The following is a 26,686-nucleotide window of genomic DNA, read 5'->3' on the forward strand; positions in this document are numbered from 1 at the left end:
ATGCAAAAATTGATCTTTGCATCTTTCTTCAATCTGTATCTTCACTTAAGCTAAAAAGCAGAGCTAGTTTGGTATGGGCAGCCATGTTTGACTGACATTAAGGGAGAGTGTTCCGCAGAGCTAATGTCAGCATTTACTATCATTCTTTTATTTTCAGCCATCCGAAAAACATGTCGTCGTCCCCAAGGGAGACCTTCATGGTACATGTCAAATCCATTCTAAGCAAACCTCACTGTGCACTCCAGTCCCCCTAAGGCCATTATATCTAATTATGCGCTCACTCCTACTGTGACTTATTGATTTGTTTATTTGGGGGATTACAAAGTCTCCTCTTGGAGGCTCAGTTGGATGCAGTATGAATTAATGCACAACGAGCTGAAAGGAAAGAATGCATAACTAGGACCCTAGTGCCATGAGGTGGCTTTAGACATATTTGTCTTTGAGGACTGGTGCAAAGAGCACTGCAGTCAAAGAAAATGTGCTTTGAAATATTAAAAATATGCTTTGTTCACTGGTTACCTAGTAGCAAAAGTTAAGATCAAAACTGAACCAACTGGGACTTCAGAAAGGGAAACTATGTTGGAAGCAGAGCCTAAATCATAAGCTGTCAAATATGTATAAAAATAACAGCTCCTTTTTACCCCTCAACACATTCCTATGGCCCTCCTTCCTGGCCAGTTTCTCCTAGTTGCATCAATTGAAACGGTCAGACTTGCTCCTCCTTTGGCTCCTCTTCAAAACGGAAAGGAAAAACATAAGAATGCAAGCAAGGGCATGTTGTTATTCTGCAGAAGTGCAGAATGTGGTGTCAGGTGAAGAATTCAGCTCCCTACGAATCTCAGTTTTCAATTAACCATTCCCCCTTATGGCTGTGGATAGACTTGAAAGGAAAAGCTGCTGAAAACTGAGAAGCCAGAGGCTGGAAGAATAAGATTTCCAGCAGGAGACAAGTTTTCTTCTTCCTATGACTAGCAGAATCAAAATAAATTATGTAGATTTAGTTTTTTAAAAAGTCCTCCTCAGAATAAGTCATACAAAAGAAGAAAAATTACCTTTGTTACACCAAGAGTGCACTACTGTCATGCACTCTGTGTGGGGCTGACCTCAAAGAGTCCTCAGAAGCTCTTGGCAGCTAGGGTGCTGCTCACGGAACATGGCTGTGTAAACATTCATTTTATAGCATCTGCACTGGTCACAAATACACTTCCAAGTACCATTTAAAGTGGTTGCTGTTATCCATAAAGTTCTAAATGGACTGGGTCCTGGGTACCTAAAGAACCACCTCCACCCATTTCATCTTGCCTGCACCCTAAACTCCAGTATGAGAAGGCCATCTTCGTATCTTCACATGGATGGATGCTAGGGTGGTTGTGACGTGTGAGAAGGCCTTTTCTATGGCTGCCTCCCAGTTGAGGAACTCTCTCCTGTAGGAAATCTTCTTAGGGTTTATTCATTTATTACTACATTTACATCACATTTTTCTCGCAAGGAGTTCAAAGTGGCATACATGGCTCTACCCCTTCCCATTTGATTCTCACAACTCTGTAAGGTAACTGGTGCAGTGACTGGCTCAGTGAGCTTCATGGCTGAGTGGGGATTTGAACCCTGGTCTCCCAGGTTCTAGTCCAACACTCAAATCATTACACCACACTGGCTGTCAACTGATGAGTTCAAGAATTGAACCAGTCCCCTCTCAGGATTATCAGAAATCCTGCTCCTCCTTTGGGCTCGACTAAGCAACTGCATGCTATTTCTGTTTCTTGATTTTCATTTTTTAATTAGTGGTTATTTGCTTTATTGTTCCTAGAATGTTGTCAACCACCTTGAATGCTATTCTGGTAGATAGAAAGACAAGACATAAATTATTCTAATAAACAATATTTTTTTTCTTGACATAGGATTAGAATTCTGCACACAACCAATTATAATCCCCCCCAACATAGAGTACACATTGCTCCAAGGGTAGGTAAAGAAAAAGAGAGTATTTGAGGAGAGCTCCCAACATTTTTGGCACAGGCCTACCTTTCCTAGAAAGAGCATGAAATCTCCCACTGTGTTTATGGCAGCTACTCGCAAAGCATTCTCCACTAGTATCACAAAGGCATCCTTTGCTGAGGTGCAGAAGCTGGTGCTGTTGATAGCTGTGGCTGTATATGCATTCTGGGCAAAGAAAGGCAGAATTCCACTGGTCAGATCCTCTTCCACCCAAACTCCCCACCTCCCATCTAAGATCTTCACAGACCTTTATGTTATTTTTGACAAACACATCCTTTTACTTAGTCACTGTCATAGCAAACAATGAAGGTTTCTGCAGATCCGATAAATAGACGGAAAAGGTATTCTGGAAAAAGGGGTTGGGGAAAATTTCATCTCTGGCCCTTCTGCACACAGAAGGCAACAGGACACAACATGTCATGTTTGCCATTAAACTGTCTCTGAACACATGCCCATCTCTCATTTCCATGTTTCTGCACTGATCCTCTGAAAATAGAATTATGCTGTACAGAGGAGGGGAAGCCAGTGTGGTGCCCTCCAGATATTTTTGGACTTCAGTTCCCAGCAGCCCCAGTCAGTATGGCCAATAGCCACAAAAGATTGGAGTTATAGTCCAGTAACATCTGGAGGGCATAATGTTGGCTACTGGGGTATAGAAAACCATTAATGTTTGAAAAATCTCCCTGAGAGTTTACCAGACCTTAGTGTGTCAAGATAATCATGTTGATTGAGAGTGTTGGGCTTGTTTGCTTTTAGTAAAGATGCAGTAAAAGGGGAAACAAATCCCATTTCCAAATCTCATATTCTCTTTTAACTCCTGATGCAGAATATTTATATGAGGACAAAATAGATTGAAGGTAGTGGCATTAATGTTTGGAAAAATCTTGTAACTCTCCAGATTTTTGGAGGGCCTAGGATAGATTTTACATATTGGGGCTTAAGCTTTTTTTTATATATATACCCAAGAGTGACTGGAGGGAAGATAGATAGGTTCAAGGCTACATAGCTATGAGAAATAGAATATACAAGAATATCATTATATAAAACTGTTCTCATAAAACCGACAAATAATACTATAAGCAAAACGGGGGAAACGGTAAAATTACAGCATTAGCTATCAAAGGAAATCTTTACAAAACAGGTTATGATTATAGTTAGTCCACTGCAATTCACTGCAGATGCCCTCAGATAAGGGCCAGACAATCGCGGATGCTTGCTTTCTAAAATGCATGGGACTTTGAAGTCCAAAAATGGTGGAAACCTTCACTCTTGCTGCAATAGGCACACACTGAAATAGGCCCATATTCAACTGTTGCACAAAATTTGCTTCAGTGCTCAGATGCAATACCATCACAATGGCTTCTCATCCAAAACATTAGATTTGCTCTTGTTTACAGCCAAGAGACCTCTGAGAGATTACAGTGCACCTTAATTTCAGCAAAGGCTCTGTGCCTGCAGTCCAAAAGTGCATTCAAATGTTAACATACAAATTGATAACCTGAGGGAAAATATTTCATCTTTCAGTTTAAATCTAATTGCAAGAAGGCTGAGGTTAAACTTTCCAGCCTTTGAGAAAGACTGCCAGAGAACTATAAAATCTTACCTGATTTAAGTAGTTCAGGCACTTCTCTAAACACCAAAGGCAGCAAATGCAGGCTTTCAAAATACATCGAGCACAGGCATTTTCCTAACATGAGGAGAGCAGCAATAACAAAAAGGAAATAATAATCAGATGAAATGTTAAATTGCATGAGTGCTAGGACATGGGATGCTTTTTAAATTGTAGGATGTTTCATATACTAATCTCATTTTACACATATGCGTCCCCTGTACAAAAGGTTGAGGCACCAATTTTAACATGATGGTTCCTGTAACTACATGGCTACATATAGTCACACATGCAGACCAGCTGCTTTCTGTCTCCATGTGGAGAAACAGATCATATTGGACAAGATCTTTGGACCCATCCCACTCACTGACGAGACTCTGGCAAGGGCCAAGCACCTCATTATTCACTGCCCTGAATAAAGTTGTTACAAGACAGACTGCTTCTGTGAAGAAACACTGCTGAATCCACTAAAGCAGGGCTTGGGAATCTTTGGCCCTCCAGATATTGCTGAATGATGCTCTAAAGTCTGGCTTTATTCCTTTATGAACAACCTGAAAATATTGTAGTATTGACACAAACATTAAGATTCCTCCTTTGTATTCAAAATGGTTAGAAACTCTCTGAGGTACAGTGTTTGTGCTAGGATTATCAAGAACACAGCCTTTATTGTGATAATTCCTTTTTGAAACAGGCTGAGCTTTAAATCATCACAGAAGTCTAAGAAAGTAACACAAGTGTTCTCACACTCATGCAATTATAAAACTGCAGTTAAACCAAGCAAAAATATTCATCCACACCACAATCTATTTTCTGTGCTTACTCCATATATCCCAAAATAGGTGCTTGTACCAACTGTGCTTGAGAAGGGTGTTTTACTCATAAGGAAGAAAAGGCAATTCCCTTTTTAATCCAGAGGCATCTGGCTAGCCACTGTAGAAAACAGAATGCTGGATATGTTTTGGAGATCCAGCAGGGCTGTTCTTACGCTCTATTTATGTTTTTCATCTGACAGTTCCACCAAATACCATTACTTATATAGCAAAGTGTTCTCCTTACTTTTCCTTTGACTTGGGTATGAATATACATTAGTATCATTCGTGGAATCTTCACTAAGGTAATAATGAAAGACCCTTTAGCCACAGTTCCCAGGTGGTAACAGATCAAGCGATTGACAGATGCCAGAATAGGTGTGAATGGCAGATTCCTTTTTTCTCTATGGAGAAAAATATTAAATAATATAAAAACAGTGATAACCGATAGCATCAGCAGACAAAAATGGCATTACTCAGAGGGCATCTTAATATGTGAAGGACCCTAGATTTTGCAAGTCCATCAGTCCTGCACTCATTCAACCCTTACAAGAGTAGTTTTGTAACAAGTCTCAGACATAATTGAAACTCCTGTCCGTAAAGGCCCAAAAAACAAAGAGACTAAAGGCACTCATGATAAAGGCGGCAGATAAAATAGTAACATGTCTTGTCTATTACAGTATTAACTGATCTTACATGTTTTCTTGTTCAGTTTTGAGTCTTTATCGTCTCATGGTAACCTCCTGCTGACTTTGTACTGGCTCTGAAGCCCTGTTTCATTAGCAGAAATAAGATTTTTATTTCACGTAAAACTGATGCAATCTTTTGCACATCCTAAGGCAGTCTAAATGAAGGCACCAATTCAAACCTGTGCAAAAGTCTCAAAAGACAAAAACCACGTTGACCAGGATCTGAAACTAGGATTTTAGATTTTAGTTAGTAAACTGAAATCAAGCCTCAACTTCCCAGTACAGATGTAACAGGAAACTGTGGTTTAGACTATCCTTAACGGAAGTGCTGGAGCACCCATGTGAAGGGAGAGGGAAGAAGGACAAAGGACAGCTGTTCTCGGCTTAATAAACCATAGTTTATTAAGCTGATATTGCAGCATCTGTGTCTTGCTCTAATGAAGGGTATTTAATGAAGCTCTGGGTGTACAATGATTTTATTGCAGGATCAAATTCGATCTAAAGAACATGTGTCTGACATTAGCAATCTAGACAAAAAACATTCAGGGAATCAGTGTACACATATTATTGAGCTAAAAATAAACAAGCAGTTTTGATGAATGGTGAACTTCTACTTGTCAGCTTAACCATTTAAACCATTTTTACCCATGCTTGGGTAAAAATCTTGCAAACTGGATACTACTTTTCACCTGTGGTTAAAACATCTCATGTAGTCTTTATCCCCTGCTCTGGCTCCTTGCCAATTCTTCTCATTTCAGACAGGGTTGCAATTCCTCTCTTAATACATTGTGTAATTATGCAAATATTCTAGATGAGCACAAAAAATGTCCATGACAAAAATAGCAGAGAACATACAAAAAATGTTTATTTACAAACAGACCTGTGAACAAAGCTTGAATTCAAGAGAGAGAAGGATTCTGATATTTATTTATTTTTAAAACTTATATACCGCCCGACTAGCAATAGCTCTCTGGGCAGTGAACATAGATACAATAAAATACAATATAATACAAAACATCAGTCTAAAATCAAATTTCACAATCTAAAAACAGCAAAGGCTAAAATCAAATTACAAACATTACAATCATTAACAAAAAATTAAAATGCCTCGGAGTAGAGAAAGGTTTTAACCTGGCGCCGAAAGGATGATAGTGTCGGCGCCAGGCGAACCTCCTCGGGGAGACTATTCCATAGTTCGGGGGCCACCACTGAGAAGGCCCTTGATCTTGTCACTGCCCTCCGGGCCTCCCTATGAGTCGGGACCCGGAGGAGGGCCTTCGTAGCAGACCGTAGTGTACAAGCCGGTTCATAGCAGGAGAGGCGTTCCGACAGATATTGAGGTTCCGCGCCGTATAGGGCTTTATAGGTTAATGCCAACACTTTGAATTTGGCCCAGAAGCGTATTGGAAGCCAGTGCAAGCGGGCCAAAACAGGTGTTATATGGTCAAACCGCTTCGTTCTTGTTAGCAGTCTGGCCGCCACATTTTGCAGTAGCTGTAGCTTCCGAACCGTCTTCAGAGGTAGCCCTACATAGAGCGCATTACAGTAATCCAAACGTGAGGTTACCAGAGCATGTACTACTGATGTAAGATCCTCCTTACTCAGGTAGGGACGTAGCTGGGCTACCAATCGAAGTTGGTAGAATGCATTCCGTGCCACAGAGGCTACATGAGCCTCAAGTGACAGGGAAGAGTCTAGAACGACTCCCAGACTACGAACCTGTTCCTTTAGGGGGAGAAATTAAAACCATACCAAGGCACCACTAGGAGCCTGTTGTCTTAGGGGCTTGCTTTCATCCACTTTATTCACTTGGGAGTGGTCCATTTGCATGAGAAGTATGATGCCACATGATGCCAGAGCTTCAGAGACACGGAAGATGCCACAGCTGACACATACCGCTCTCATAAGTGTCAAAACTAGCAAAAACAGCCCTCTCTGGTGATACCTTAAGATGCTTAAATTTATGAACAGACTGGAAGAGTAAATCACTTCAGTTTGGGGAAATACTTTCAGTTGGCCGGAGTTCGATTCCAACGAAAGGAGGAATTCGAATCTCCGGTAAAAGGGGTCGAGGTCCACTCAGCCTTCCATCCATCCATGGTCAGTAAAATGAGTACCCGGCATATGCTGGGGGGTAAAGAAAGGCCGGGGAAGGAACTGGCAATCCCACCCCATATATACGGTCTGCCTAGTAAACATTGCAAGGCGTCACCCTAAGAGTTGGAAATGACTCGCACTTCAAGTGCAGGGACACCTTTACTTTTTAAGAATACTGGTGTAAGCTTTAAAAGATTTTTAAATAATGCCCTTCTTGATCAAGTTTGGCATTTTTGATAATTTCTGTATTTTAATAAAAATAAGGAAAGTTTTTATTTGGAATTATTCATATAATTTAGATAATATTTAACAAAGCTTGTTGTCTACTTCTACACTGAATTTTATTCAATTTAGACAGAAGACTATTCCCTTCAAGATTTAAGTATCTGAACAACGGTGATCCTTAACAAGTAGAGATGCAAACTGTATCCCCTTCTCTATGGAGGCTTATTCTGACATACTATATGGGTGGTACACTGTTCAGAACTGTGTAATTTGGCGTGTGTGTGTGGAGTCAGTATTTTCTATTGCTCATCTAAACTTCAAACATGTCATTTTTTCATATTTAGCATAAAGGCCCAAAGAAACAACGCACCACACCAGCAGTTTTGAACTCTGATCACAAGTAATTACATAATCATACAAAACAGCCACTCCAGATGTATCAGATCCGATATTGACCAAGATGTTGTTTACATATAAACTGTGCCTTAAGTAAGCAAATGATTGAACTGTACTGGAGCAAGTGCATTTGTAACAGTTCAAAGCCAGCCAAAGCACATTAGTAGACGCTTTGCCTTTTCGTTTCATTTTCTTATTACAGCATCTACCTATGCCCAGTTATTTTTGAGATTTTAGAAACCCAGCCTCTCATGATTAAACTGCCCCCCAATCTCTCACCTTGTAAAGTAATATGTCACAACAGCTCCTGCTACAGTCATCTGTTGACAGGCAAGGATAAATTCACTGATCCAAACTAACCCCACAAGGTGATACCACCACATGTACCTCAGTGGGCCTGCAACTCGGAACTCTACAAAGCCTTGCTCATTTGGGACAGGACTACCTAGAAGGAGAAATAATGAGAAGGAAGGTGGGCATTTAAGATATTCATTCCACAGTGCACAGCATTTTTAATACTGGAACAAGAGTATTATGCTCACAAAGCAGCTCCTCACTTTATAAGCCAACAAAGTTTGCAACAGGCGGATATGTGTGTATATTTAAAAAAGAGCTCTAAAGTGGCTAACAAATTTTGGGGGGGGAATTATGACAAATCCAAAACTTACTAAGATTTGCCAAATGACAGTTAAAGTAGCCAGGATACTACATTATCCTACAGCCCTTCCCTACACTCTATAGAAGAGCCTTATCTTTACAACATGGTGGAAGGCCAGCAGTAAAGGGTGCAAATGGGCCTCTTTCAAGAGGCCATTCCACAATTTTTGCACCACAGTTGAAAAAATCCTCTTCCGTGTAACAACCCCTTATTTCTTAAGTGGTGGGGGGAACGTAGAGAGGGTTCTCATGCTGATCTAAATCAGCGGCAGAGATCTCCTGTCTGCAGGTATAATGAAGCCCGCCAGGACTCCTAGTTCATCCAAGCCATGCCCACCTGCCCTATACCACACCATATAATGACACCAAGGATGGGGCAGGGAAAGACATGGCTTGGCCAGACGGGGGGTTGCAGGTACTGCCAATCAGTTGATCACTGGCTCCTGCAAAGCCCTGTGCATCGCAAGTTCTGATGATCAGCTGATTGCCACATCTTGCGAATACTTATGCACAGCAGTCCACAAGCACTGACAGTCAGCTGATCATCAGGTCTTGTGAAGCCCAGTTGCACTGTGCTTTGCAGGCTGTGCCACTGCCCACACAGTTTGATTTCAAACTGTGCAGGCAAAAACACCCTGTCCACCTGTCAAATATGACCTGTGGGGAAGATAATAATCTGGCCTATGAGCTGGATCCAGTTTTCGACCTCTGATCTGAGTGGTTGGGTAGGTACATATAGGAAAAGATGGTCCTTCAGATATCCCAGTACCAGAGAGTTAAGGTCCTTAAAGATTAAAATCAACACTCTAATTGGGCTAAGAAACAAATTAGGAATGGGTGAAGATCTTTCAATACTGGTGAAATGTATTCACCTATGGCAGATATTGATTTTAAAAAACTGGCTGTCATATTCTGAATTAGCCAAAGTTTTCAAATACTTTTCTTGCAAATACAGAGTGGGAAAGATCAGCACTTGCTGCAGAACTACAGCACAGTCAGCTCATACATAAAGATCAGCCATGGTGTGTTTACAAGCACTCATGCCTTATTTTCTTTTCATTTATTTTAAATGTAGACTCAGTTAGCTAAATTTCATTTAATTTAATAAACACCAATAGTTTTCTGAGACTACAAAAAGAAAGAAAGAAATTCTGAAACTATACAGCACATACCTGTGGTACCTAGGAAGAGCAAGACCGCAATCCAATATATCCAGAAGAGTATGAGGGCAAAAAATGTCCAAAATGGCTGGAAGACGAGCAGTGGCAGGTGAATGAAGACCTTGCCAGCCACGTGGAACAAGGCAATGGTGAGAGACACTCGCTTGCGCATAACTAACATTATCAACAATAAGATAACCTGCAAAAGTAATATTAATTTTAGATTAATATTATCTACTGAGGCAGACTCACCAGTAGAGCTGGGATCCATTGGCTGGTGCCAAAGTATTCTGTCAACCTAACAGGCTGCTATCGATTTGAATTTCCTTTTTTAGAAACTCCCACCCATCTTGGACTCCTTTTCTCATTGGGGTCACTTGCTATCGAACTGTACTTATAATTGTTCTGAGTTTATTAAAATCAGCTTTCCTGAAGTCCAGGGTACACGTATGGCTACTCTCAGCTTTTGCTTGTCTTAAAATCAAGAATTCAAGTGTGGTGTGGTCACTATCCCCCAGAGTTCCTGTAACTGCCACTTCATCCACCAAATCATCTCTATTGGTTAGAATCAAGTCAAGGATAGCTGATCCTCTGGTTGCTTCCTCAACTTTCTGTAGGAGAAAGTTATCTGCAACACAAGTCAGAAATGTCTTGGAGGGGCAGTGTTTGGCAGTTTGTCTCCCAATAGATATCAGGATTTGAAGTCCCCCATAACTACTACATCATGCCTCCTTGAAACATTGGCAATTTGCTTTTCAAAAGTTACATTCTCATCTCCTCCTTGACTGGGTGGTTGGTAGTAGACTCCAAGCACCACATTCCTTTTATTACCAGCCCCATTAATTCTAATCCAGATAATCTTGGTGGAGCTACCAAGCTCATCTTCCTGTATTTCTGTGCAGGGATATATATTTTTAACATATAGCATGACTCCACCTCCCTTTTTATTCCTTCTGTTCTTTTTGAACAAGTTGTATCCTTCAATTGCTGTATTCCAGTCATGGGAGTCATCCCACCAAGTTTCAGTTATACCTATCAAGTCGTAATTACCCTCCTGTATTAAGAGTTCAAGTTCGTCCTGCTTGTTTCCCATGCTCTGCGCATTAGCATACAGACATGAAGACCATGTGATTTGTGGCTTAGCTTCCTTACTACATTTTTATGAGGACTGTTACTAGGCCCTATTAGAGCTGATCTCTCTGTTCCTGTTACTGTGCACAAGCCTTCATCAGTTGTTACCACCAAGTTTACATCTCCCTCCCTCTTAGGATTCAGTTTAAAGCCCTCCTGATGAACTTCTCCATGCTGTGGCCAAACACATTCTTCCCAGTCCTTGTGAGATCCAACCCATCACTTTAAATGTAGGCTGTCATTGTCTGTCATGCACAAATTAAAAAGAAGACAATTTTTGCCCAAAAAATCCTAGGAGGGAGCAAAGCACAGCTCAGGGGGGCAGTGCCCCCGTTTGCTCCCCTGGCTGGGTGGAGCAGATTAAAGAGTGTGAGACTGTGTGTATGTATGTATACATATATATATGGTTTTATTTCCCCCCCTCCATTCCTGGTGCAGGTTAAAAAATGAGCGAGAGTGAGGAGGATATATATGTGCATGTGCGCACACTCACACACAACTGTGTGTTCCCTGACACACTGCCCACCAATGCATGCAGCCCTTGGGGCCAGAAATAATCTCTACCATTGTTTTAGACTGTGGTAACTTACAGAAGTGCATATATAGCCACACAGAAAGCTGGTTATATTTAGAATCCATCCAAATGGCAAGGAAATTTCACTACACTCCCACTTCGCAAAATCTCTAATTGGTTTAAGAACAAATGGTAACACTGACCTCAGTACATGGATGGACACTACCACTAGCTCTGTATGTAAATTTAAGCTTTTATTATTTTATAATCATCAGAGTTCCAACAGTAGCACAGCATTTTGGATACAACCCACAGGCATCCCTCCCCTTAACCCAAACCATATACATCCCATGTCAGGCTACAGTGACATTCTATATCTGTCTGTCTGTCTGTCTGTCTGTCACACACACACACACACAAAGAATACAACAACAACATAGTTAAAATGTACACTGCAGTAAGTTTATCACTTGGTCAATGATTTTATATGGGCTGGTTTGCATAAGATCTCAATGCTTAGTTTCATATAAGGTAAAATAGAGGAGCAAGCCTTGAATTTGCATTCTTTGTCTACCAGGTGTATAGCCTGTAATGTCAATTGGGAGAAAGGGGCAGATGGGTGGCATGAGAGGGATATACATACTATGGGTCACATCCAAGCAAGCTTTACTCAGATTAGACCCATTGAAATTGATGTACCTACATTAGTCATGCCCATTAATTTCAAAATTCTGAGTATGACCAATGCTGGATTCAACTCTATGGCCTGATTTATGCCACAGGCTCCAGGCATTATGGGAGGCAGCCTGCCTGCCTTCCTCTGACATAGAAAACCTATATGCTACTCTACAACATGCATTTTCCAAAGGCTCCTTCACATTTTCCTACAAGGAAATACAGCATCACACATGTAGCATCGCAAATGTCCCCTTTAGTGCATGTACGAGAAAGCTGCAGTTTGCAGCTATTTCCCAATGCATGTGCATGTAGTAAAATCAACACAAAGCTGAACATTTTGCTTCCTACTTTGTCCTACGTATACATATTTCATGTGTGAAGCACCCCAAACTCAACAGCCTTCAAATACTTACTGTGAAGACTGTAGCTGCAATGGCATAGATCAGGAGGGCCTGACGATTGTCTTTGGCTATTTGAAGCTGATCAACAGTAAGAGTGTCTCTGGGAGACTTCCGCTGTGTAGCGTATAACCACCACAATACTCCTGTGCCACCTGTGCTCACAAAAAAACAGTTATCGTGTATTTAAATTTCACAACATACCTATAATGATGTTGAAAGAACACAATTAATTCCATGATTTTCATTCTTTACCAGGCTAGATTGAGACTTAGCTGTTATGCCGCAACATAAATGTGAGGACGATATGGTATTCTGAGGTCTCAAAAGACAAGTTTACAAGACATCTTAAAGAGCTATGTTTCTGTTCCATAAGAAGGAGTTAATGAATTTAAGGCAAGAGAAAGTTATATGTAGGAATTATTAACTGAGATAAGACACCCAACAGACTGGGATATTGATCAGCTTTAACCAGAATCCCAACTGGCGCCTCTCCCTGAAGCCTCCTCATACAACTCTCCCTATTCCATGAGATCAGCAAACAAGGCCCTGCTTTATATTCCAGCTTTACCACTGGTGAGAACTAAGGCGGCTTTTCAGTTGGGACCAGTGGAGCATCAGTTTGTCTTTCCCTCATAATACATTTATAACACTAGCTGAATTTCTCAGTTCCCTTTGGTGTATACTGCTTTTTTGAAGTGATAACTTGACAGGTGTTAGTATCCATTTTAAGCAGGAGACAGCCATTGTAAATGAATTACTACTGTTTTAGTTCTTGTTTTTACAGATTCTTTATATGCTGCTTTGAGTGCATTCTATTTATAGGAAAATGCAGCTCAGAAAATCAAAAGCGAGTCTGTCTTCTCCTACGTCCAGGTCAACTTGCCCAAGGATCCTGAGGTGGAAAGCGGTTAGGGAGCCTTCCTCTACTACTACTGCAGGCTAGAGGAAAACTGCTGCTTTGGGGGATGGAAGCCAATGCCTGATCTGCAAATTCAGATTCAGTCCTGTGAGAAATATTTCATTTCTTTTCACAAAGCCCTTTCATCAATGCCTCATGCCACAATTACTATAAGAGCAAGGCTTCACAAAGCTTTCTACCTAGAGGGTATCGATGCAATTAGGGCAAAGACAGCCAATATCACTTTTGTAATTTTGTATCTTTTTGCCTTGTAGCACTATTTTTTCCTTGCCTGCTCCTTTTGCACGAGACAAACTTTAAAAAGCAGGGAAATTGGGCAGCTATGGTGAATGCACCGGGGGAGCAGGAGACCTGTTCTCCTCTCTGAGATATTGTACTGCCCTACAAATTTGTCAAAATGCAAACAAAATTTGGGTTGGTCTTTCACAGTCCAATCCACTTCCTGTGTAGCTTGGAAGAATTTGGCAACATGTGCCTCTGAGCATATGGTGAGTGGTGGCAACACCTGCAATCAGCCCAAATAACAGAAACAAGATATGTGCTGTGTTGATCTTGTTTTAGCAGGGAGGAAGCAACAATATTAAGACAGTTGATATAGTTCAGATAGTCACTTTAAATATGTTTGATTTACTTTGCAATTTTAGTGAAGTGTCCTATAGTAAATCATTTTCTTTTGCTTCTGTTTCTGTGAATATGTGAAGTACAACAACTCTTTGCAACACACAAAAAAATTGTGGAATAATGACTATTCTGCAGAATAGTTTCCAATGGACATGAGGAGTGTCTCAGTTTGTACAAGATAAAACAGTGGGAGGTGAAATATATTCTAGCAAAATTCTAGGTGTGCTCTATATTTTTAATTACCATGCCCACCTTTCCTTCAGTGGAGGGATTTAAGCATAGCAGGCTGAAAACATACATCTTGGGCAGGCTAAGTTTGTTTTTTTCCAACAGCTCTAGAGTCATTCCTGAAGTAGCAACATATTTTAATCAGTCTGATTTCACATCAAACTGCAGTTTCAGATTCAACTGTTAATGCACCCAAAATAGAAATAGAGCATACCCTCCAATTTGAAACACAAAAATGGCATTGACCAATAAAAAAGCTTTGAAATTAATAAAAATAAATTTGACACAGATTTCTAGGATGAATAATGAGGGCAATATAATTTTCTAAGTTAGATTCTCTGTAGAAACGGCAGTAACACAGGAAAGAAGCAAAGTAAGAACACCACAAAAATGTAATTCTCCATCTTTGAAGATGGCAGGTGTTGCCACCACTCACTATATGCTCAGAGGCCCATGTTACCAAATTCTTCCAAGCTACACAAGAAATGGACTGTGAAAGACCAACCCAAATTGTGTTTGCAGTTTTACAGATTTGTAGGGCAGTACAATATCTCAGAGAGGTCAGGTCTCCTGCTCCCCTGGTGCATTCACTATAGCTGCCCAATTTCCCTGCTTTTTAAAGTTTGATAGAAATATCTGTTGGCTATAGGTATGTTCTTAAACCGCAAAGGTTTTTTTGCCTATTAGTGAATATCTTACATGAAGTCATTCCCTGAAATCATCAATGTGAAGTAATTTTGGAGTGTAAATATTGCCAATGTTTATCCCTTTATTTCTCTTTCTAATAATTGGCTGTATCCTTATTCAGTCAAATAAATCCTTAAAACAAATTGATATTGCTCCCAAGGGCATAACTTTAATGGTGTAATAATGGTTGCAAATCAATTGTTTCTAAAGTAGAGAATGGTTTTAAAGGAAGCAAGAATGATAACGGAAAGCATCAGTTTCCTACTTATTTCTTCCAGTGTCTCTAGCAGGAAGAATTATGTTTCAACCTTCCAATGCTAATGAGTCAAATCCAGAAGGACATATGGGCCCATTCCTTAGACATACCCGGAACATCTGCCTGAACATGCCAATGCCAAAGAGTGGAGGGAAGGAAGGAACACATATAAGCCCCATTCCAACACTGCCATAATGTGCACCAACACCACTCAGTTCCTGACCTTCCCCATGTTGCACAGGGAAGGTCTGTGTGGGGCCTCTAGACTCATGTTTGCTTGAACGTAAGTAGACTCTTCCATGCAATCAGGGGCCTTGATCACAAAGAGGGTTCTACTAATTCAAACATGCACAAGTAGGAGCTCCATGCAGACCTTCCATGCACAACATGGGGACGGCCAGGGACCAAACAAGGGTAATGTCCGTGGTGATGTTAGGAATAGGGCTTGCATGTGATCTGGATTCTGGCAGATAGTCCAAGGGGCCATCTGGACAGAGGCTCGCTAGTAAAAACTATGGTTAATTAATCAGGAGTGGATTTCATGATCACACTCTCCCTTTCCCAATATGTCCTTTCTGGAGCATAAATCCAACACCTCTGCCTTAATTGTGATTAAGCACTATGTTGGCACTTCACATTAATGGCAATTAGGACTAACCAAAATTCTTCTTTATCTGAATTTAAAATAGATGAGGGAGAATTTTATTTAGTTTGCATTTTAAACAGAACTAAATTCGCAGTTCCAAAACTTACAGATCGAGTGGAACACAATTATCAATCAAACTGCACACTCCTCCAAATTTTGTGAAGCCATTTAAGAATAAATGTGTGTATTACAGGAAATATATGTACAAAACCCCTGTATTTTAGGCAAAAATGCACAGAAAATCATACAAAAATACATGTTTTAAAATATATATTTTATGGGAAAGTGCATACAAAAATGCACATATAAGAGGGGAATGTGTACAATTTAAATGAGACTTTTGGCGCATTAAAAGAAAACCTTGAAGAAAATGGGACAGAATTGTAGCTAAAGAGAATGCGAGGGGAGACAGCAATCTTATGGCCTACTTTCTTCTGATTTGCTTAATCTTGGTTAGATAAATACTATATGTGCACCTGCTCTAAAAAGAAGGGAGAAGAAATAAGTCTTCAGTTATATGAACTCTTGATGCGATCCATTTTAACTTGCTGGTGGGCTTCCTAGAGGCACTTGGTTGGCCACTGTGACAACAGGATGCTAGACTAGATGGGCCTTTAGTCTGAACCAGCAGGGCCCTTCTTATGTTCTTAATACACTCACCTGCAGCTACAAATTTGGTTCTTCCCCCAACACATGTTCTCCCCTTGTTTCAAAAATATTTATTCCTGGATTTCACTTGCTGTGGAAAATTCCACATTTATGAGTGACCAATCTTCATTGGTCTACACTGACAGCCAGTGTGGTGTAATGGTTAGGGTATTTTTGACTATGACCTGAGAGACCAGAGTTTGAATCTCCGCTCAGCCATGAAATTTACTGGGTGACCTTGGGCCAGTCACTGTCTCTCAGCCTAACCTACCTTAAAGGGTTGTTGTGAGGATAAAATTGGGAGGAGAGAACCATGTATACCACCTTGTGCTCTTTGGAGGAAATATGAGATGTAAATGTAATAAACAAACATAAATAAATAAATTGGGCTCTCTGAAGCAATATGGAAAACCTTATATTTTATTCAAGAAATCATGTTACATCAATGCATTCTCTGGTGTGCCCCTGATCATTCTGTTACATGGCAGAAGAGATTTGTCCAATCAACAGTTACACTTCTTCTGGAATGCATTTTGGACTGATTTTTGTATGTCCAAGTGTTTCTTTCAGTGTTAATACTAGGAAGAGCCCTGATCTGACACTGGCATACCTTGTCCACACAATGACAGAAGATATATACAGATAACCTGTTTGCCAGGATCTTTGAAACTGTGCACTTCAGCACTGGACAGGTGCAGTAATGGCCACCAGCTTGGATGGCTTTAAAAGAAGATTAGACAAATTCATGGAGGACAGGGCTATCAATGGCTACTAGCCGTGATGGCTGTACTCTGCCATCCTAGTCAGAGGCAGCATGCTTCTGAAAACCAGTTGCCGGAAGCCTCAGGAGGGGAGAGTGTTCTTGCACTCGGGTCCTGCTTGCGGGCTTCCCCCAGGCACCTGGTTGGCCACTGTGAGAACAGGATGCTGGACTAGATGGGCCACTGGCCTGATCCAGCAGGCTCTTCTTATGTTCTTATGACAACACTATCAATAAGTAAGGGGACAGGGGGAAATGTTTCCAAAATAACAAAGGATTGCAGTGGGAAAGGGATACGCACCATGTTTTCTCTCTCTATGCGAACTGTCCACAGCAAGGGTGGTGACATAACAAGAGGAAGACATTTTTTTGAAATGTTTGGAAAACTGCACAGCACAAATGGAGGCAAGTGTAACTCATGCAACCCGTAGTTAATGTATGAGCCTTTCTGATACAAGATGTGGTGTTGTCCGCTGGCAGGCGGAGCATCCAAAGCCCTGGCTGGAGCAGTAGGGTAGAAGGGAGAGGTGGATCCATCACCGCATTTGAAGTCTTGTAGTTCACACTGGCAGAGGGGAAACTTTTCCATTCTTTTTTGTGCGCCATCTCCAGGCCCAAAGTGGACTGGCTTTGTATGCAGGAGATGCACTAGTAGCCCTGCTCTGCCACCACTCTGTCCCCCTAATACCTCATTTGAGGCCTTATGTTGGCTACCACTGGCAGGCAACCCCCCAGCAGTAGCTTCCTAACCAGCGCCTTCAGTGGGTGTAGTGGGGGTCTCTACTGGAACTGCTGAATACCTCCACCCATTCCTCAATCCCACCAGCAGCGTGGATTGGTAGCTAAGATTGTGGTAGCCTCAGAATACTTTAAAAGATTATTGGAGGACAGGAGTATCAATAGCTGTCAGCCACAACAGTTAAATTAAAACTGCATGTTAAGGGGCAGTATGCCTCTGTATATCAGATGCTGGAGCCAAACTATGGAAAGCCTATTGGTGGCATGCCCTGCTTTGGCTTGAACACATCTGGCTGAGCAATGTTGGAAACTTTTAGTTGAATCCAGCAGGAGCCTTCATATTTAGTCCGAGAGTTGGGAATACTGCAGTTTCTCAACATATGTACTAGCTCAGAAAAAGACTTTGGATCATGCAAATAGCTCAACAACTGTATATTTACTGTCCAGTGAAATGACAAGGCTGCAAAAGCTTTAATTCTAACATGTGGTAACACACAGGACTTCAAATCACAAGATTTAATCTTTTTTCCTCCGTTTTTTTAATGTGCTTTAATGTCAATCATAAACGTTAAACATTTGTAATACTTAGGAAAATTAGGAGAACAGATCAAAGATATCACTATATTATTTCAATGGATGAGAATTCACTTTTAAAACATAAAGGTGCAGCAGCCAAAAAACATGGTACAGCCAAAATAACTGGGTTTACTCTAATTACATCCATGCTGCTGCAAGCTGTGCTTGCTTTTCAGTGATGAATTCATCAATGAATGCAAGTCCTGCTTCAGGCAGAGAATGGCACAAGATTCTTCTTTTACAGCCACAGCTGCAGTTTGCAGTGGAGAGCTCCCTAGGTAACTGGTTCCACTGTTGTACTACTCTAACAGTTAGGAAGTTTTTCCTGATGTTCAGCCAAAATCTGGCTTCCTGTAACTTGAACCCATTATTCTGTGACCTGCACTCTGGGACAACCAAGAAGAGATCCTGGCCCTATCATATGCTATCATATGCAGTATCTCCTCAGTCTTCTCTTCTGAAGGCTAACCATATCCAGTTCTTTCAGTCTCTCCTCACAGGGCTTTGTTTCTCTCTGTCTTACATGGGCCAGTGAGGATTAAAACTGTATGATGTACTCCTAATCCACAAAATTAAATCTAAACTAAATGTTACATTTGCCATGTAGATCAGTGTCCTTGTGACAATTTACAACCCCCCAACTGGGCTGTATGTTCAGAACTAGCCATGTGAGTTGAGCCATTCTCATAAACCCTGGTTTGACTTGTAGTTGTAACTAAACCCACTCTATCTCCCAAATAATCTGGCATGGGAGAGAGGCAGGGGCTTCATTCATTTAAACTGGGGTAAAGAAAAGGTAAGAAATAGCAAGAGTCTCTCCTACTGCTGTCAATGCTTCTTAATTCCTTCAAACTGTGGTACAAATGAAAGCTCTGAAGAGGAATTCTGTGTGGCACAGGTTATTCTGCTAACTTTAAGGTCGGATCCTTGTCTCTGGTAAGGGACTTGTAGAACGCTGACCATCACGTCATGAATTCCCTTACCAGTAAACACCATTGACTTAGATTGTGGTGAAATTCACAACACAATGGCTGTAACTGATGCAGTGTATGTGCGAGAAGGTGCCATCTAGAGGTGCCCTGTTCCTGAATTCTAGGACTACCTAACAAAGTCTGTGCCACTTATCTGACGGTGGTTCAAATAACCCCAGAGCTGGCTTCTAATATTTTCCTAATGCTGGCCTGTAAAGATGAGCCTTTAAATGAACATAAAGGATACTGGTCTCTCTGCATCATGATGAAGCGATTAGGTAAATATGTGAGCTTAAATCACCAAGCACAAGGCTTTTTCTGATCTACTTCAGCTTTCATAGAGCAGAGAGAAAGGCAACTACCATGCAAGATAAAAAAATAGGTGAAACACATATTTCTACAGCAAAAATGGCCAAAGGCTTTCAAAATGTGGGTAAAAGCAGGAACAGTAAATATTATTTTAATTATAATATATTGAATACAGTTTCATCAGATTTCATGTTGTTAGCTGCCCTAGACACCCTTTATGGAGGAAGGTAGAATATAAATTTAATAAATGAATATTTGGCATATGCACACACGAGCTCATGCACACACACACAGTCTAAAGAGAGAGACTAGATTCAGCAACTTACCAAGTGACCCAAGAACAACAAGAATTGTTAAGATCCAAACAAGTACTCTTGAAATATATCTTATTATCACCATCATAATCATGGAAAGCACTGCAGAGAAACAAAAGAAAATAAGTAGGGTAATTACTCAAAGCAGTAATAGCCAAGATATATGACTACATTAATACAATTGTATCTTAGTGTTATTTTTGAACTGACTATTATCGCTTTGTACTAAAACATACAAGATAAACTATCCATTCTATTCAGTTTCTGATTTGACAGTTAAACAAACCAACCCTATATGAACATTTATATATCATGGTATATATGTATTTAATACAGAGATGTAGACACACACAATGAGAGAAGAAATGTGACATGATAGAACTGCAAATTTATTGTCATGAGTTGCAAAAAATATTGTACAACTCATGGTGAGCACAACCCAAAATGTTGCATGCAGACACACATGCTCAACAAGCACAATTATTATGACAAGTATGAATTCAGATGTTAAGACTGTGATAAGAACCACATGCTACTTTATGTTTCAGCTGCCTTTTTCATTTAATAAGATGATTTTATTGTCAATCTTCTACTTGTCTAGCTCTTCATTGCTTTGGAGCTTGAACGTCTCATCTGTTTAGCACTCACTTGGTATCATAACGGCATCATAGGGAAGATGCCTGCTACAAACTACATTGAAGAGCTTTAGTTGTTTCCAGACTGCAGGTATGATTGGGAAGGCTATTGTTTTCAGAATGAACCTGGTTGGCCATTCACAGAAAATGATTTGTATTAAAAGTGTGTGTATGTGTGTGCAAATGTAAATGGAAAGCACGGTGAATGTTCAAAATTTAGCAACTATCAGAAAACACAGAAGCACTTGTGAATATTGACAATCACCTAAATCTGATTTTGAACATACACAAGTGAATACTGATCAAGTGAGAAAATACCTATATATTTTCAGACATTCAGCAACACCAGCTGAGATTGTCAACATTCACACATGAATGCCAACATTCACCAATATTTAAAATTTCATTTTCCATTCACTGCCACATTGAAGGTGAAGTGAAAAAGAATAAAATCTGCTGCATTGACCAAGCAACCATAACTTGACAATGATCATGCAACATCAATTAAACTTAATTACCAAGTTGATTGCATTCAAAGTTCTACATTTCCACTATTACTCCCAAACTGATGGCTTTAAAAACGTTTTGGCTTCTTCATCATTTTAATTGTCTATGAATCCTATTGTTAATAGGTCTTGATTTAATCAATAAATACATTTTTTCTATGGGTGTACACAGAGCTTAGGCACCTTGGTTTCATTTTTAATCAATGGAATCTTCAATTGGCTTTTTCTATTATATACAATCATCAGATTTGTATATATTTAAATGGAAACTTTCAAGTTAGTATTATTAATGTAGGCGGTGTAGGTTATTATAGGAGATGAAATTCTGTTTGTGCAACAGGACTTGTTCTTCCTCCCCCCTCAGCAGCCCCCCCCCAAATCCTGATCTGTTTCAAGGGGTCTCCCAACTCTCTGGAGCAGATTTGAGAAGAGTGCACGGAGAAGTCCTATTGTACAAGCAGAAGTCTGCTCTGCCGGCAGAAGGCTACAATTGGATATCACCCAGTAAGTTCTGGCAAAGGACTAAAACTTTTATAGCAAAACTCATTTATAGCAAAACTCCAGTATGTGTATCGTAATAATGCAAGACATCTAATGCAAGTTTTGTTTCCTTAAAGATGATTTTAAAAAATCACTTTGCCTTGGCTTCCCACCTGTAATATATATCGCAATATGAGAACATAGTGGGGAGAGCTGACTCTTATTTAAGATCTTCTGTTATCATGTTAACTTTTATCAATCAACTCTACACAAAATTATAGAAAGGTTTTAACTAGAGCTACAATATGTTAATCCATTAATTGATCAACTATTTAGTTGCTCAATCAGTGAAGGCCAATTTTAATTAAAACTGCACTAAATTTTCACCCTAGAACATTAAAAGTGAAAGCAAATGTTTATGGAGTGGGGAAAAACACTATGCTCTCACCCACCCCTTTTCTGTTGTTTTTGCCATCATTGTTCATCTGTTGATACTTTTATGCCATTTCAAAAAATCTTTCTCCTTTGCTACATAACTTCAGCCAATCAAGGATCATGTAACTTGGTAACATCATACAGCCAATTAGATTTGACTACATGGCGATGTCAGTGAAAGTAAACAAGGTGTGCTGCCCTCATTCTAAGTCCTGATCCAGCTGTAGTCTAGACATTCAAGTATGCTGTATCCCTTTGAAAGCAGGCAGATAACATTCAAGCTTAGGTGAACATTGCAATGCACATCCTGATGTGCATCTGCGATCTGGGTCTATGCTCCCATTTTACTACATTTAAGCGATTTTGTTTGGACTCTTCCATGTGTCCCCTAAGAAGCCACTGAAAACGAGGTCATTGTGGGCATGGGCGTGTGTGTGTGTAAATGGCCCCTCAATTTAGTTCTGTTCAGAAATTTTTATCAATGGGGCTAAAGTTTCATTTACACTTTTATTTTTTAAGTTGGATTCTGGTATGTTTCTGTACTAGGGAATTTCATGTAATAATGACAACAGAAAACCTGTACTAAAGCTGCAATAATGTTCAAATTTTATCGATTTGTTTATTTTACTTATACTCCACTATGAGCTTGACGCAGCTTCCATGTGGTTCTCAGGTGGTCACCCATTGAAATGGCATATAGGGCTTGACCCTTTTAGTTCCAGCTGAAGAAATATGTCATGTGCCTTCAAACCAATCTGTTTTAATCAGTTAAAAATGGATGATTAATCAACTGAAAATTCTTTAAATTATCGGTCCTACTTTTAACCCAAGTCCCTGAAGATATTAAGGTGTAAGTATCTATATTCGCTTAGCAGTATGAACCTAAAGTAATGGGAAAGCACATTCAGAAGCTTAAGCACAAGGGTTATTGGGGTTCGGGAGGTTGTTTAATGGAAAGTAGAGGGTTCAGTGACAGCAACACTGAACAGAGTCAAAATCCCCACATTAGTTATATATAAGGAGAGCCAATGCACATACATATTTAAAAAACATTAAATTCAGCTGCTGGATAGGAAATATAATTTAGAATAATCTCCTATGATAGTGAATACTAAACATGCTTTATTGTCATATTGTGGGGACAGAAGATGTTCACATTCTCCTGTTGCAGTAACGTAGAAATAGCTAAGAACGAGAAAAACAATTACCTAGTGATAATAAGCAAAGTCCCAATATAATCTCTCTGCAGGTCATTACTCCACTAATCAGCCTGTGCAAGACACTACTGTCACTGACAAAGGTGATCAGGGCCTCTGCAAACTTGGCATAGCAGGAAATGTTCACAGGAGCACAGCGATGGAAGAATGGAATAGGTGCACTGGTGATACAAGAAAAAAAATCAGAAAAAAATTACTCCTAGGTAGTATAAATGCCACATCAACACACAAATGGAAGGTGAATTGATGCAGTACACTCCACCCTCATAAACACTCTAACCAAGGAGCGGCAACATTAACATAAAGGTGCTGCTATAAATGAAGATGACTGTAATGGGTCATGATGCTGTTGTTAAAAACCAAGATATCTTGAGAAGAGGGTGGAGTGCACATTCTGATGTTTCCCATCCCGTCACCTCAAAAGACAAAGTAAAAACCATCAGCCCAAGATACAAAATTAAAAAATACTCAACTAGTCCAATATGTCAGGGATCAGAAATAATTATGTATAACAAAGACATTTTGAGAGATTTCCAGAAAGTATTCAGACTGCGGTTAGCCTCTAGCAAACAAATTGCCATAACTCACAGATGTTAACAGTTAAGAGGCACAGCATAAAGGAGTTGGGTGCTTTACACGTATATACCAGGAACCAAGACAGTCTCTTTGTGTGCGGTACAATGAGGTTGCTACATCTTCACTTACAACAACTCATACAATACTGAATGCTGTTCTGAAGACACTGTCAATTTTCAGCAGCAGAATGCAGGAGGGAAGAAAACAGATATGGGGTGAAAAGGGAGCCCTGACAGGTCTTGATGCACACTTAGATCACTGTATGCAGCTCTTTAGATTGCAGTAGGCAACCTTTTTGCCCTTGGGGGTCATATGTAGCAGTAGGAGAGCACACAGAGGCCGCATGCCAATCGTGTGGCCTGGGCACACACACACACGCACACCACATCATATAGACATAACCTCCTTCACTCTTTCAAACACCCTGCACATACACACACGCCCCAATGCAATCTGCCACCTGTCTACCTATAATTTCCGCTTAACAAGCATACGTCTGCAGCCACCAAACCTGAAGTCTTAAATTGTGCAAACCTAATAATTTGTATTTAATCCACATTAATGCTTTCTCAAAGAGTGTTTGTGTCAGTTTGGGCTCCTCTCTAGCCCAGCCAGGGAAAAATGCCTTCGAAAGCAGGGATCACAATGGGGCTTTCAAAGACTTCTCTTTCTGGGGCAGAGAAGGGCAGATTCCTCTCCACCCTAGTGTGGAGGTATTGGCCTCCTCCCATCCTGCCATGCAATTGTTTGCCAGACTGAGAGGAGCATGATTTACATGTGGCCCTACACATAACAACTCCCTGTGCTGCCTCCTCTCCATTGCAATTGTGCTCCCCTCAGCTTGGACTACAGGGAATGCCATTTACAGGACACCCACACCTCACCCCAGGACAGCCAAATTCAGCAGTGAGGAAGACTAGTAAACTGAGCACTGGAGGAGGCTTAGGCAACCATGGCAGGCTTCAGGGTAGGCCTTTGAAGGCCGCATGAGGCCTGCTGGTCATGGATTGCTCACATGTACTTTAGAACCTGGTCATAAGAGTCCATGCTGATTTTACGCTAGCTTCAGAAATACTTTCATTGACTTTAGAACAAAAAAGTGGCCACCTTTGTAGCAACATAATACCAAGAAACAATTGTGCTGAAATCTAATGCGGATACCACAATCAGACCTTCTCTAAATAATAATGACAATTTTTTTTTGATGGTGGAGACCCCTATTCTGACACACTATAGCTAATATACAAATTTTGGTGCAGTTTATAACATTAATCCTTGTGCTCCCCCTGTCCAACAGTAGTGCTAAAATACCAATTTATTGCTCTCTACCACAAAGGTTGCTAGGAAAGCTTCACACCTGAATCATCAACATGTTACATGAAATTAAGGCCCACTGATTAAAGTGCAACTTCCTGCCATGTTAATTATTTTCCCGTTGTAGCTCAATAGGCAGCTGCATTGCTGCTGCCAAAATTTATACCAGTCTGTCAAGCCTATTTTTAATTATCTTTGCACACAGAGAATCTTTCGCATTTTATTCACAAGACACTCATCTTTCTAATTGGAGTCAATGAACAGAATCACTCTCTCATATTCAAAAGGAGTTTGATTTAACCTCTAGGCTCTTCTCTCTCTGAATCAGTTCCTGTTGTCTTACTTGCCAGGTTCAGCAGAGCTATGACAAGCAGAGTATGTAATGCCTTTTGGGTCTTTAATGGTCCCTTCACTTCAAGCAAACAGATCTTCAACAGATCCCTTTTTGAGTTATTATTTATCGCTTGCAAACATACTAAAATAATTAATAATAGTTATTAATATCGTAATAGTTGTTAATAGGCCATCTGTTGCCCATGAATGTGTTCAATCCTTTTCCAAAACCATCTAAGCCGGATATATATATACTTCGTTTTACAAGCCCCAAAGGAAGAGCGTATCTTATATGCTGCTTTTCAATCCCTTTTGAGCAGAAAAAGCAGCTTTTAAGATCCCTAAAATAAATATGGTATGGGGGAGGAAGGGGGCTTTTTGTACAGCGGTACTCTTAATCAATATAGCTCCATATTTCCAAAGCTGAGCACTTGGCATTACAGACATGACCCCAGTTTTGACCTCTGCTTTTGTCAAGTTTTGGTTGTTCTTTGAGATCCATTAAGAGGTATAAAGATCTTTCCCCTTTAGTCTTTTCTTTTTTAAATCTGGCACCTGTGATTAAATGGCTGTGAGCATGTGCGGGGTGCCATTCCTTTGGAAGGGAGGTGGGCATCTGTTTTTAAAACACGGATGCAAAGATACAGTGCCTCTGAGAGTGGTAGTTCCTTCTGACAACTGCTTTTTTGGGCAAAAAAACAGTGTGAGAACAAAGGGCCTTGTGAACATCAGAGTGACTCTTCCCCCTATTGTTGTTACATCCCTAGATCTAGGAGACCACTAAAAATTGCTATGCTGCTGTCATGAAAGGCTTGTGTCTGTTACGATCTTGAAAAAACTGCAAGAACAAAATAAGCTCTTAAGATTCCAGTTAACAAAGATAAGAAAAATTAGTGTTCACAACTACAATCAACGTTTACAACAATAATGAGCATTTACAATTTACTAACAAAAAATAGAAATGTTTTTCTTGTAATTCACACTTAAAGATCAAATAGGGCAGATAATGTAAATTGATATACATTATGGATAGATTTGTAACAATCATTCTGTACTGTTCTGGTATTTTACTGGTAGCAGTAAAATCACTGCACTTTTTAAAAAATATGCATTTGAAAATAGCATCTTATTCAGCCACGAGAGTGGCTGTATACTA

General features: G+C 40.2%; 1 protein-coding gene across 3 annotated transcripts in view; it reads right to left on the reverse strand.

The window, feature by feature from the left end:
• Positions 1-26,686, reverse strand: part of SLC44A1 (solute carrier family 44 member 1) — a 130,181-nt gene that overhangs the window by 16,679 nt on the left and 86,816 nt on the right. For all 3 annotated transcript variants that reach the window (XM_061633159.1, XM_061633143.1, XM_061633151.1), the window contains 8 exons: positions 23,299-23,468; positions 20,047-20,136; positions 12,374-12,513; positions 9,650-9,836; positions 8,100-8,265; positions 4,661-4,817; positions 3,599-3,682; positions 2,023-2,160 (listed from right to left, as the gene is read on the reverse strand). In XM_061633159.1, the coding sequence (XP_061489143.1) occupies positions 2,023-2,160; positions 3,599-3,682; positions 4,661-4,817; positions 8,100-8,265; positions 9,650-9,836; positions 12,374-12,513; positions 20,047-20,136; positions 23,299-23,468 (1,132 nt within the window). The remainder of the gene's footprint in view (positions 1-2,022; positions 2,161-3,598; positions 3,683-4,660; positions 4,818-8,099; positions 8,266-9,649; positions 9,837-12,373; positions 12,514-20,046; positions 20,137-23,298; positions 23,469-26,686) is intronic.

The sequence above is a fragment of the Rhineura floridana genome, chromosome 1 (assembly GCF_030035675.1).
Source record: "Rhineura floridana isolate rRhiFlo1 chromosome 1, rRhiFlo1.hap2, whole genome shotgun sequence".
NCBI lineage: Eukaryota > Metazoa > Chordata > Lepidosauria > Squamata > Rhineuridae > Rhineura > Rhineura floridana.